General features: G+C 35.3%; 1 protein-coding gene across 1 annotated transcript; it reads right to left on the bottom strand.

The window, feature by feature from the left end:
• Window positions 1–2,175: 2,175 nt before the first annotated feature.
• Window positions 2,176–3,014, bottom strand: LOC116182093. The gene is made up of 2 exons (XM_031502596.1): window positions 2,636–3,014; window positions 2,176–2,502 (listed from the first exon to the last, which is right to left on the bottom strand). The coding sequence occupies exons 1-2, from the start codon at window positions 2,937–2,939 to the stop codon at window positions 2,486–2,488; spliced, it is 321 nt and encodes a 106-aa protein (XP_031358456.1). The 5' UTR covers window positions 2,940–3,014; the 3' UTR covers window positions 2,176–2,485.
• Between the last annotated feature and the right edge of the window lie 11,269 nt (window positions 3,015–14,283).

Below are 14,283 nucleotides of genomic sequence, written 5' to 3'. Positions count from 1 at the left end.
TCAGCATACAACAGGTATTTACATTTTTCTAGAACTAGACAAATATTAGTAGAGTAAATAACATACAACAATGGGCCCAATATGGAGCCCTGAGGAACACCATAGCGAACGTCAGCCCAGAATGACTTTATACCGTTTACAACAACGCGTTGCCTTCTACCATGCAGATAAGATGTAATAAGTTGACATGCGGAAAGATCAAATCCGAGATGGAACAAAATGGTAACTAAAAGAGTGTGGTCAATCGTATCGAATGCCTTTGAAAAGTCTAACATAACAAGAACAGTAAGCAGGCCGTCATCGGTTGCTCGAATAATGTCATCAGTTAATTTAAGAATTGCTGTGGCGCAACTATGATTTTTCCTAAACCCTGATTGAAAACGTGATATTAACTGGAATTTCTCGATATGATTACACATTTGAGCTTTCATTACCTTCTCAAGTACTTTGGAAAGAGCCGGAAGAATACTAATAGGCCTCAAGTCTTTAAAACACTGAGCATTCTTGTTTTTCGGAAGAGGGAGGATATGCGCATCCTTCCACTGAATAGGGAATGTATCAGTAAGAATACATTGGTTAATAATATGCGTAACGTGAGGGACTATAAACGGCCAACACAACTTTATCATTTCAATTCCAACATCATCTGCTCCTATAGATTTAGATTTTATTTCATTTATAAATTTATGGACGACAGTTTCATTTACTGGCACAAATTTGAGTTGGTCAGAAACTTTTGGATGGACGCCCGAGTATTCTGTAAATGATGTTGTGTGCAGCGGTTGTGTAGCTTGAGGAATGGAGTTGACGAAAAAGTTATTAAGGTCATTTGGTTTATTGAGATGTTGAGGTATACTAGAGTTACTTCTTTTATAAATATCTAGATCTTTAACAGCCTTCCATAACGCAGTGCTGTTATTATTGCTCAAAACATGATTTAAGTATGCCCTTTTTTCGTGTTTGATGGCTTGATTCAGGAGATTTCTCATTGTTTTATAATACTCCCAATGTGAAGCTCTTTTCGAAGATTTATAGCGAATGTATGCCTTGTCACGCAACCGCATCATAAGTCTGATGTTATCCGTAAGCCACGGTGCCTTAGGTTTCCTAAATGTTACAGTCTTGAGAAGAAAGTATTGATCAAATAAATTAAGAAGATTCTGAGTTAGGAACGTAACTTTATCATTGACGTCCGTTAGAGTGTACAAATCACCCCATGGAAACTCTTTTAAAGCAATATCAAAATAAATAAATTTTGTATCAATGTCAAAGTAATCTCGAAATGTGATAGTACGGGGTAGAATGGATTGTAGTTCAGTCAATATGGAGCATGTAATGAACTCATGATCTGAGAAGTTATGCGAAGGTTTAGTTTCACAAGACAAAACTTTGGACGAATCAGACACAAGAATATGATCAATTAAGGTTGAAGCTTTAGCAGAAATACGGGTTGGTTCCTTAACCATTTGCTCAAATCCTAGAGATTCCAACATAGAACAGTATAATGTTGTATCATAGCTATCATATTTAAACATATCTATGTTGAAATCTCCAAGGCAAAAAATTACATTATGCATTGGTACTATTACACTCATCATCTCTTCAAATTCGTTTAAAAAATTGGTAACGACGGTATGAGGAGGCCTGTAGACGGTGCCGATAACACATATTACCTTCCTGCCATCCAGTACACGGATCCAGAGACATTCGAAATTAACGGACATTTCTAGATTAATAATACTGTAACTAAAACGATTTTTGAGATAAATTCCCACACCACCTCCTCTACTCTCTCGATCCTTCCTTAAAAATATATAATTATCAATTTCAATAATCTCAGTGGTTATACTGCTCTGCAACCAGGTTTCACTAACTGCTACTACATCATAATTATTACCTTTGACATGATTGGCAAAATCCACAAAATTGTTGGTGAGAGATCGTGCATTTACATGCGCCAATATAATTCCGGACATAATTCGGTTGAATGACGCAACGTTGTAACTAAATCATAAAAAAGACTACATCACACAGAAAAAGTAGTACACAGACACATATAAGACAAAAATCCAGTAGCAGGTACTAAGGGTAAGCGAAGTGGGATCACAAAATACTATTGCAATAAGTATAAGGAATTATTCAGATTACTTTGTAAATATTATTATGCATATCCACAACACAAACAATTCACAATACAGGTACAGCTATGTTATCATTGCAGGCCGGTTATTATCAATAGAGCAACAAATATGTACATACAATAACATGCCTAATGGTAGAAGGAAAAATTACCTACTTTAAACTATCAAACTACGCAGATCATTATAATTTACAAATTTTGCAACTTTGTTGTTAATTTTCGCGAATATCTTCCCATTGCTGGTCCATATATCTCTGGCGCTTAGCTCAAACTTGGTTTTAATTTCTTTGAACAACTGCTGCCTTATCTTGGTCAAGTCCTCCCTTATGACATATTGGGTGCCTTTTAATTCCTTTTTGTTGCTAGAAACGAGTATTTTAGTAGATCTTCGTACAAATTTGACGATAATGGGACGTGGTTTATTGGGAACACCAGGTAATCGATGTGCACAATCAATATCTACAACACTTAGATCAAGTTTAAGATTTTGCTTACAAAGGTTGATTATAACGTTGCCGGTGTTTTCACCCTCACTTTCAGGAACGCCAAATATGCGAAGATTGTTAATCCTTGAGTACTGCTCATTCCCTTCAGTCTTGACCTCCAAAGCGTGTTCCAGTTGAATCACCTTGTCACTTAACACCTTGATTTGCTGCTCAAATTCTTGTTTAACAATTTGGGTTACGGAGGATAATATTTCCTGCATTAAATCCTTGTTTTTTAAGGTTTTTTCAATGACGCGTTGGATCAGTTGGTCCTCCCTATCCTCACCCTTAAGAGCACTACGCGTATCCGGCATTTTTAATAGATATTTAAGCACTTTATGAGAGAAATTTAAACGCTGCGGCACTGAACGTGTTTACTCCGTCAAGCTCATACGTCGAATTCGAATATGACAGAGAGAGTCAAATCTTCGGCACGTAATAGCTAAAAGATCATTTAAATAAAGTTGTTTTATGAATTGGGATTGAGATGAACATTCTACTTCTACTATTTAAATTATGAATATTAGTATTAAAGATACCCAGGAGTTTTGTTTCAAATGATTTCTATGAATAAAATAAGCTGTATGATAATTACACAATAGTACTGTTGCTATAAAGGAGCCAGTACAGGGCAATCATTAAAAACGATTAAAAAAATTCACTGCACAGCAATTAACGCTTTAAAGGAATTGCTAGCAAAAGCAATACTAGTCAACAATATTATGTATCAGCTAGATAAAAGCATATGTTATTTGACAGAGCACATTTTTGATTCTCAAAAATGACCTTATTGTTTCACTAACTGTCGGCTGTTCGGAAGCATTTTATAAATCGACCGAGATCAAGACAACGGAATATCGTAGAACTTTCGGGTTTTCAGCATTATATTCGTACTATCGTGCTATTTCTGCATCCCTTAGTTTGAAAACTAAGCCTTTCCTGAAGTCGATAATTTATGAATTTCCTTTAAATGTCTCCTGTTATAAATCGATTGGGACCTTCACAACGAGTACCACAGATTCTTGGGAGTTTGGGCAAAAAGTTCGTCTAATCGCGTTATTTCTGCATCGAACGCCATTGCGGAAGTCCATAATTTACGAATTTGGTTCAAAGCGCTACCTTTATAAATCGATGGAGATTTCTGGAACGGAACATCTTGTAGCTCTCTGGGTTACAAAGTAGGTTTGTACCATTGAGTTATTTCTGCACCGCTTAGTTTGAACACTGAAGGCGCAGAACCTACTTTCTTATTTGTGATGACATTTTTCTGACATTTTAAGAGCAAATTGAACGCCCGCCAGTGCGAAAAATAACTGTGCATATGTTATTATTGCTTGACTTAACCTGCAGTGATCTGAGCTGAAGTCTAGTTATAGCACATACAACTATAAAAAGATAATACCGTGCCCTTTATCTTCAATTTTTGTTTTTAAGTGTTAGTTTCATTAGTTTACGATATATTATTATATAGTTATTTGGACGGGACATCCTGTATATGAGAGTATTTCAGTTTATTAACTAAATCCGCTCCACTCGGTTTTTACGAATAAGCACAGTGTTGGTTCGTTTCATTTGATGTTGTATTTTAGTGTTTGTTTTGCCTTATAGAATTCTTTATAACTGCGTATTTTTTTTCGTTTTAATATTTTCGCTTTGGAAATTGTTAAACTTATATAGGATGCTTTAACTAAGACTTTGAGTACTTTATAAAAAGGTTTTTATTTAGGAAAAAACTTAATTCATTTCAAGGTAATGCACATCTGGTGCTGATAACGAAGATCCAGGTGTTTCGAAGAAATGCGCGTTTTACATTGGAGAATTGGGGACGTTTGGTGCGTTCTGTCGTGATTGGTCATTTATTTAAAAATGTAGTAAGTTTATTTTAGGTAGAATATATAGTGAAATCAATCAACTAATTTTGTGTTAATTCGAATCCATTGTGCGACCTGGATAAAGTTTCCCATGTCAGATTTTTTGTATGGTGAAAAAATGTGTTGTTCATTCTTTGGAATTATCGTGGCACTTTAGGTTAGCGCTATAGATTTTGGCTCGTTCCGCCATACCACATCTTCCTTTACATAAAATGAAAGGGTGAAAACGTACATTCATTTGTGTCAAAAAAATTCCTGTCTGTGTCATTTTCTGTTACTGGGGTGTGAGGTATAAAAATTAAAGCACCTTGTCTGGTCACAGATACCCGTATTTATTGTATAATCAATACTATAGCTAAACTTGGTAAGTAACCGATTAGAAACTTTCATGTTTTCGTAAATGATCTACTTGCATAGAATATGCTTCAACATTTTCTATGGCATGCACGGCAAAAACTTACGTGTTAAGGTGTATCACTGCAGATCGAAATATCTGCACTTATACATTCCGCCCTTAATTAAATATTCCTTGCCGATTCAAGTCTTCCCTTCTTATAAATCTTGTTGTCAAAAAATTTCATTGCACAATTATCATTATTTAATCTATTTAAGTGTGAAGGTTTACCATGATTGTCATAACGTTAACGGCTATGAATTTCAATGAGGTTACTTACTGAAGCCCTCGGAGTTAAACGAATTATGTTCTATAAATGTTTTAGTAACGCGAGTCTCTTGCTAACAGTATGAGGGTGTTTTATAGTGATTCGAAAATGGGTGCACAAAAAGTGTGTGAAGGGCTATTTAGCCGCATTTCATGAAATCTGGTAATTACATAATTTACGTTAACAGTAACTTAGTTTGAAGGCACGGTACCGTAGTTAATTAACACAAGAGAGTTGTGTTGTATGATTGACCTAAGTGCCTTTTATTGTTAGTAAGCTGTGGCAATTACTTTTGTTTTAATTTTAATATTATGGAGGTGGCGTATCTGTGAATTATAGTGGAAGCACTCTACAAAATCTTTTAAACCTTATAAGGGCATATTGCTTTCGCTAATTAAATTAAGGTACACAATACACAAAGTTTAAATTCTAAACTTGGAATATGCTTACGTACCCTGCATAAGTTAGTTAAAGTAAAGATGGTAACATTTTCTAACAAATAATTACGATTAAATTACGTCAAATGTTTGATATTACAAAACTATAACGTAATTTAGAAACTGTTTGCAGTTTCAAATTAACTCTAACTATTTCACCGGGGAAATTTCTAATTAGACTAATAATTCCCTTAATGAACCTTTTAGAGAGAACTTCATGATCAATCAATACAAAGGTGATCGGAAAGCACACAACTCATTAACTGCAGATGGAAGAATTTTTAGCCATTAGATTGGTAACTAACTACTACACGTAATTTTTATGTTCTCGCGTATAAAATGGTCTGAAATCGTGGCATAAATCACCCTTAGGTAATAATAAGCAATGTGCTATACCTGATAACAACTCTGTCCTCATCCATCATATTTAAGTTGCCTGCACTAATGGGCAATTTTTGTTTTTATGCAACAATATAATGAGAGTAATGGGCTTAGTAGCCGTAATCGTCCTCAATTTGTTGGTTAGTGCGTTGCTGAAAATACCTACATTGCAAATCACTTTTCTCAACCTTCCGGTAATGTTCACGTATTGGGACGAGATTTAAATTTATTGTTTCTCCACTGCAGCGTCAAAAATAGGATTATCTCAACTAAAAGTTCCATCCCCTAATAAATTACTTTTGAGAAAATTAACTGAAAAATCATCAAACTGATAAGGATAACCATATGATCTTATATTAAAATAAATATTAACCTGTTTTAAGCTGATTTATAGGATTTTTGAGGCCGCATACTAGGTCACTCCAAAAAATCAGTATATGGGAAATTTATGAAATTGCTAAATTGATAGGCTAAAAATAAGCACAAATTATGATCTTTTTTATCCAACCACCTGAATAAGAGGCTATTTTATCGCAGATTTAGGTACATAAATGGACGATTTCACGTTATCACCATTGTAAATTTTATCAATGGTCACCATGACAACTGTACAAAACTTTTCGGACTAGTTTTTAACCAATTGTAATAGCCCTACTATTACCGTCTCACGTTTCTGATTGATAAAAATAAATCTACATAAATAAACCGATTATATTGAAAAAAATAAAATAAATCCAAATTCCACTGCACTCACAATTGATTTTTTTTATATTATATCTTAATTACTCAATTACTTACATCTATCCTGAATCTGAATAATATTTAAATTTACTTAATATAACACTTAATTAAATTCCTACAGCAATGAATATTCTTCTAACTTCTAACTTATATTTATCCTATCTATATAAAACCATTCGGCAAAAAACAATTATAAAATGACAAAATGAAAATTTAATATAAATAAATTTTCTAGGTAAATAACTTTTCATAAAAATAACTTACAATTTAGACAGTAGTATTCTTCCCCTTTTTAGATGGTGGGTATTGTAGTGGAGGATGATTTAGATTATTCTCAATCTTCGCCTATTAAATCCAATCGCGTAATCCCAATTGAACAACAATTTCCTAGCGCGCTTTTCGTACTTTATATAATTTCTGAACGGAAGTCTTTCAATCGCACGTTAAACTAAACTGCAGTTACTCAATGATTAATACTTTCCGAACAATTCACTATTCCTGGTTAAACAATACGATTTTAAATTAATACGCGCAACAAATTTTATTTGGTTTGGACCTTTTTACCCTTAGCCGCATTTTCCGCGACGACACTCGCCCGTGCGAATATCTACGAAAAAACTTTATAAGTGGTGGCCGCGTTTTCCGCGACGGTATCCACGCTTAGCGTGAATATCTACGCAAAAAGCCCCCCAAATTTCTGTTCATTTTGGTTTTAATATCGCGAGTAAACCAACGCCCGTAATTAACGCTCCCATCGAGTTTCCGGAAATAAACAAACTCATAATTTTTTTGTCTCGCTGTTTTATTACATATTGTTCTTTGAATCTATTGCGTCTTTTAACCGGTGACCTTTTTTAAATCACGTACTAATCGTTAACTCGCCCAAAATAGGAAGTTCAAAACCAATAACTCATCTTATATTATACGATATTTGAAACTTAATTACATCAGAAAAAAGATGTTTGTTAATTTTAATGAAAACTACAACTTCCCAAAAATCTGAATCATCGATACGCACTTCTTCCCGAATATAATTTTGTAATCCACAAAACTTGAAAAATTTAACAAGCTTCCGTTACACAATGTCTCTATACGCAACAGTAATTCCAACTGTAATACAAATCAATCCCAACAAATTTATACATCTAGGATCAAATGGAACAAAATGAGGTTAGAACTTAATTCGTGCCGATGCGTCCTTTGATTAGTTCTGTACAGGACCGTAGCCAGATTTGTTACTAAGAGCGGACAAATAAATCCACAGAGTGGGCGTGCAAAATGTTAATAATTTTCTGTATCTCGCGCAGATACTACCCGCTGAGGAAATTCGTTTTTAGAACAACCCGCACGAAAATAGAGCGCATGGTCACATTTCCGCCCGTCTGTCTGTCGTTCCGTGCTATAGCTCAGTCTCTAGAACTCATATCGGATTCGGGTTTTCGCCATATGAAACCTTATGGGTTCCAGGTGTGCAACTATCAAAAATTTACTTTCTCATTTATAGCGTTGTTGCTCTAAATGGGGCGAAATCGTTAATTAGAGACCAATTTTCTTGGGAAACAACGGGGAAAAAGGTCGAATTCGATTGCTCAATTACCAAGGAATTTTTTGCGACAAAAATGTTTTTGGACAAAAAGTGTCACAGTCGTTAACATATATCGATTTTCTTGATAAGAAGACCTCGTATCGACTTCGAATTTTCAGTATATGAAAGCTTATGAGTTCTAAAATGTGCAACTATCGAAAATTAATTTTGGTATCCATCACTTTATTGCCTTAAATCGATCTAAATCTTCATTTATGTCATTTTCCATTTTCTTCCAGTTTCCTAATTCTCCCCTTCTTAAATTCATGCCCCGATGGTTTTTTAGCAGTTCTCCTTGATATATTTTTCTTTGATAGGTAGATATATTCTGCCAACAGATGGATTATATGTAACCGTACAGAAGTTTAAGGCCAATTAGACCAATCTTGTGGATTTATACGGGGTGGGTATATAAACTATAAAGTATAGAACCAAGTAAATACATAAACTTTTCTTTAGATTTTACTTCAACCGAAATTGAACATGTATTCGAGTATAACGTCATTATGATTTCATTGTATTGCCCTTATTTTTAAATTATATTGCGGTATAATAAAAAATATTATAAGAAACACGTGTATAATTGGCCTTTAAAGCACTTGCCTCTAATGGCTGTATGCACCGACCATATGGCTTACTATTAAAACAAAAAGGACGATATTTATGAAACTTTGCAGTCAAGTACAATAGCGCCTAACGCATCTGATTACATATTGTTGTTACTACTTTACGTCCGGTTTCACCGGAAATATATTTAGCTTTTTTAATTTAAATGGAACAACCTGTATATTAAATTTTGTTTACAAATTACGTTTACTTCCGCGTCGCCGTCGTCGGCCAAAAAGCCACCCAAATTGCATCAATTTCGTGCAGAGTCGAGATGGCAATGACTAATTCATATAACTGAAATAATTGATTGATGTGTTTTAATTGTTTGATTAATCCAAATGATATTTTTGTTCCGATTAAACACAAACTAATCAATTATTTTGATTCCACGCCCAATTATTTTTCATCATAACAATTTTTGCGCCCTTCCGGCGCGGTATCCGGGGCCCGTTCGCCCCGCCCTAATTACACCACTAACTTGAGTACGAATAATCCCTAATTACGTTCCAAAGATAATCATATTCCTTTTCCAAGAAAGCCTTAATACAGATTAAGGTCATTTGTAATAACAGCAAGCTCATTAACTTGTGTACAAATAATCCATAATTACCAATTTCAATTATAGTCACATGCTCTTTCCAAGAAAACATTACTGTAGAAAATATCCATCTTTATTCATAGTATAGGAATGAGAAATGTGGCGAAGGGAAAAACAGGTGTACCTATTAAATAATTGTATGTGATCTGAGCTATAATGTCCATCAAGTATATGAATTTCCGTAATTACGTTGTTTAAGACTACATTAATTCGAGAAATACGTTTTCGAGAAATTGCCGCTCGAGGAACTTGTATTTCTACAAAAGATATATTCGAGCAATTGATTTCGAGCAATTGCTTTCGAGGAATTCGTCGGATACGAAGATAAAAGTGGGTATACTTAAAACCTTCCTTCACAGTTCACGTTTATGGACCGATCTCCAAAGTGACGTGTTTAACAAAGGACGAGGTTAGTTTGCATACTTCTGTATTGCCGTGTCAATGAAATGCATCATGTATTTCTATTAGTAATTTCTATATTATTTATAAGCCCCTAATGGAGATTTTTACATATCCTTACAGTGATCGATTAGATAATTGTAGGTACACATGTTGCTTAACCTCCGCTTATGGATTCTTCGTGCCTGCTAATCTCTTTAGTGATTAATTTTAGCTTCTACTTGCAATGTACCTACCTAATATAGATTAAAACCAATTCCTTCGAGGAGTTTTATTATAAGCTATAAAATGTTATTTTGCCAACTCTTTTCTGGTTGATTTTACATTGTCCTAACATTAACCTGAGGATTACTTAGTTTTTACGTTTATCACAAAGATTGTATAAAATGAAAGGGGAAAAGAAATAGGTGGAATTAAGTTGCAGTTTTAAAGAATACTGTCGTGTCCACCCTCGTGTCCACCAAACTACCTGTTTTAATAAAACTACAACTGGTTAAAAAATAAAGCGCTTTAAATATTCCTTTTTTAATTACATATACGCTTGACAATGTTGCCAAGTTTTTCTTTTTTACTACTCTATCTTGATTCTTACAAATAATATGTACATTAAACTGAATTACAATCATGTCTATTTATACATGCATGTTGTAATTGTTCTAGTTTGTAAATACCTATAAATATATCAGACATTAACTTAAGTAACCAAACATAAAAATAGATTATACAATGGCGCACAAAATATATCATACAATGGAACTGTCGAGGTTTAAAGAATAGGCATTACGATATGAAACTCTTGCAACAAAAGTACAACTCTTTCTGTTTTTGCATCCAAGAGACGCATTTAAAACACAACCAAACTTACGCTTTAGCGGGCTATAAGATTATCAGAAAAGATTGTGATAACAGAGAGAGAGCAGCTGGTGGTGTCGCTGTAGCGATTCAGGATTGTACATTTGTACGCACTTTGAGCAGGTGGTATTGAATACGACTCTTCAAGCGGTAGCTATTAAAATCGACCATCCAATGAAACTGTCAATATGTAACATATACCTACTTACGTGATACCAACTGGCAAATTGAAGAACTTGAAGAAACAAATAGTACTATTGAACACAGGAGCAGCCACATACCATAACTCTCGATCTATGTCCTTTGATGTCTGGATTTGTCTTTCGTATCCCCAGGGTTAGCACCACACCTGGAGTGGAGCGTTGCTGACGAACTGCACAACAGCGACCATTGCCCTATTGTCATTGAAACGGACTTGCCTGTAAATAAAAAACTCACTATAGTAGATGGTTACAACACAAAGGAAACTGGGTTAATTTTACGCAAAATCTAGTAGTCCCTGATGATATCAATGTTAGTTCAATAAGTAATGCTAAATAAAAGCCGCCAACATTAGCATTCCAAAATCCGGCACTAAAACAATATAAAGACCACTGCCTTGGTGGAATGAATAAGTCAAAGATGCAATAATAAAGAAAAAGTCAGCCTTTAGGAAGTATCAAGCACAACCCACAATAGAAAACCATATTGCAGTTAAAAAAAGCCCGTGCAATAAGCAGAAAAGTAACAGTAAACGTACAAGCTGGAACGAATATACGTCGACAATAACATCAGATAGCGATATCAAAGACCAATCGATACATTGCATTCAAACGTATAATGGAAATGATCTAACGGACAAACCCGAAGATATTGCGAACATCATGTCCAACCATTTCGCAAAAATGAGCAGTTCTGAAAACTACGACCCTGAATTCCTCGAATCAAAAGCAGAAAGGGAAAAAAATGTTCCGTTTCAATCAGAAACTAAACAAGACTATAATGCTGTGTTCATCATGACAGAATTTCATGCCGCACTGAAAAAGACAACAAAATCTAGTCCCGACCCAGACGGAATAACCAATGAGATGCTAAGAAATCTTACTACTGAAATGGAAAGGGCCGTGCTCGACCTATTTAATAAAATATGGGCAGAACATAAATGCGAGTGATCCCAATACTAAAACCGGGAAAGGATAAATTGAAACCAACAAGCTACCGCCCGATAAATTTAACAAACTGCCTTGGTAAGTTTATGGAAAGAATAGTGAATAGTAGACTACAGTGGACGCTGGAAAAGAAGGGAATATTGGCTCCGTACCAAGCAGGTTTTAAAAAGAATAGATCCACAACCGACCATCTGGCAGTAATGGAAAATGCAATACAGGAAGCTTTAATGAGACGACAACACCTGGTAGCAGTGCTGTTCGATATTAAAGGAGCTTACGATATGACATGGAGACACGTTATCGTAAAAAAGCTACATGAAGAAGGAATAACTGGAACTTTACCATTATTTATCCAATCCTTCCTAATCAATAGAACGTTCCGCGTAAGAATTGGGGATAAACTGTCATGCAAAAATAGGGTAGATGACAAATTTTTTTAAACCACTTATAACTGTTCGTATACCTCTACTATAACTTTAAAATATGATATTTCAGCAAAATAAATCATATTATTGCAAATTTATGCAATTTAAATTGTAGATTTTTATTGTAGCGCCAAAACGCTGTTTTGTGTCATGGCGGTGGCGGTGTCTGTGACGTCACAGTCCTGACAATTATAAACACATAACCCCAGCGTAAATAGTTTAAAAGATTTCGTGATGAATCATAACTACTATAAGTGGTGCCCTACCATGGGGTACACCTTGTCGTGGTGGTAGGGCTCTCTAGTCACATTTTTCTATGGCACAGCTAAGTATACCAGGCGGGTAAATCTGGTTACAAGGATGCTGTATCATTCAAATGCTTCATGGAGTAGAGAAATCCAAAAGGGTTCTCGACGACTGCTCATTAAACGTAATATAGAAACCTATATTGACATGAGCAGCACATGTTTCACGTACATTAACTCCCGAGGCGTGCGGTAGACGACAATTTGGACAACTTCCGAATCCGATTCAGCCATTTGCCGATAGGGTTTCGAATAATCGGACTAGATGGGTAAGAAGGAAGCATGGGGAAACCAACTATTTTGTCACGCAATTTCTAACAGGGCATGGAGAAAATGGGGTGTATCTGAAAAGAATAAGAAAGATGGACAGTGATGCCTGCACAGACTGTGGTGCTGTGGATGATGCAGGACACGGAGTGTTAAAGTGCCCAAGGTGGGAAGCCGAGAGATACCGCGTCGCTATTAGAGTAGGAGAAGTAATAGAAAAGGGTAACATAATCGAAACAATGCTGGAAAGTGCAGAGGAATGGAGACCCCTCTGGAAGAATGCTTGAGCGATGCCCGGAGGCGGATATTTTGGAGATTAAGGGATAAGGGGTTTTAGTGGGTGTGAGCCCCACACTACCGTTGCGAACAGACGGTGTGTGGTAAAAAAAAGATCATGACTTGTTAAACGTGATAAAAGAGACTTGATGGTAGGGCAAAGAAAATAATTGTTTTCTTCGTCGACAACTAAGGAAACTGCATACAGCTTTGCGTGAACCGTATGTTGCGGGCAAATTTTGACTTAACTGTGAATAAGTTGCCATCACGCTTAAGAGTCTTCTGTTCGACTGCACCCAATGTAAGGTTCCATAAGAACGCCCGCTATAGGAACTGTTTTTCCAAAAAAAGGTGTTTTAAGAACTACTTTAAAATTTAGATCTTTATCTACAAAATGTTCGTAATGTAAAAAAGTTGCGCTTACGTAGACGTACAGAAAACTCTTAAAGTGGACATAGCTTACTAAATCATCTCCATATGATAGCTTCGATGACCTAAAAACAAAGCATCTTATATCACAGTTTTGATACGGTTCTGTGCAACGTCTCCCTGTCTACACTGATACGATACGGGGATACGATACGAGGATACGCAACAAATCTGGACCGGTCTTGTACACATTCTTCTAAATAACTCATTTCTTGTAATAAGCTTAACTTAAAAACCTACAAGACTTATATGGCAGTTTTCTGATGAGCAAAAATCTTTCTGTTTGATGCAAGAAATATTCCCAACATCATTACATCATTTTTTGGCAGATTTGATGCTATCAGCTTTCGTATACCCACTTTCCATTCCTATCTGGTTTTAAAAACTAAACTTTAGGATAATATGATCACCATAAAATGGAACAAGCACTAAATTAAAAAACGTGGACAAACTATATCAACGCACAGAGGATTAGGATAATGACGTCACGCGCTCTGATTGGCGTTTGATATCACGTGACAAATGTCGTTATTTTCTAATTTTATTTTTACTAAAATATAATAGTTTCTCTTGTACATTACCAAAGAAAGTTATTTTGCGATACCCTGGTACCTTACTCTATCTTATGAAACAAACATTTATTTATTCTTTTTCCACTGTCATGTAGCCTATT

This window comes from Photinus pyralis, unplaced genomic scaffold, assembly GCF_008802855.1.
Source record: "Photinus pyralis isolate 1611_PpyrPB1 unplaced genomic scaffold, Ppyr1.3 Ppyr1.4_unclustered_Scaffold3517, whole genome shotgun sequence".
Lineage (NCBI taxonomy): Eukaryota > Metazoa > Arthropoda > Insecta > Coleoptera > Lampyridae > Photinus > Photinus pyralis.
The sequence above is the reverse complement of the archived record's forward strand: the minus strand, read 5'-3'. Positions and strand labels throughout refer to the sequence as shown.

What these genes read in the sequence shown, in the direction of transcription:
- LOC116182093 (XM_031502596.1), bottom strand. Translation starts at nt 2,939, where the DNA reads ATGCCGGATACGCGTAGTGCTCTTAAGGGTGAGGATAGGGAGGACCAA.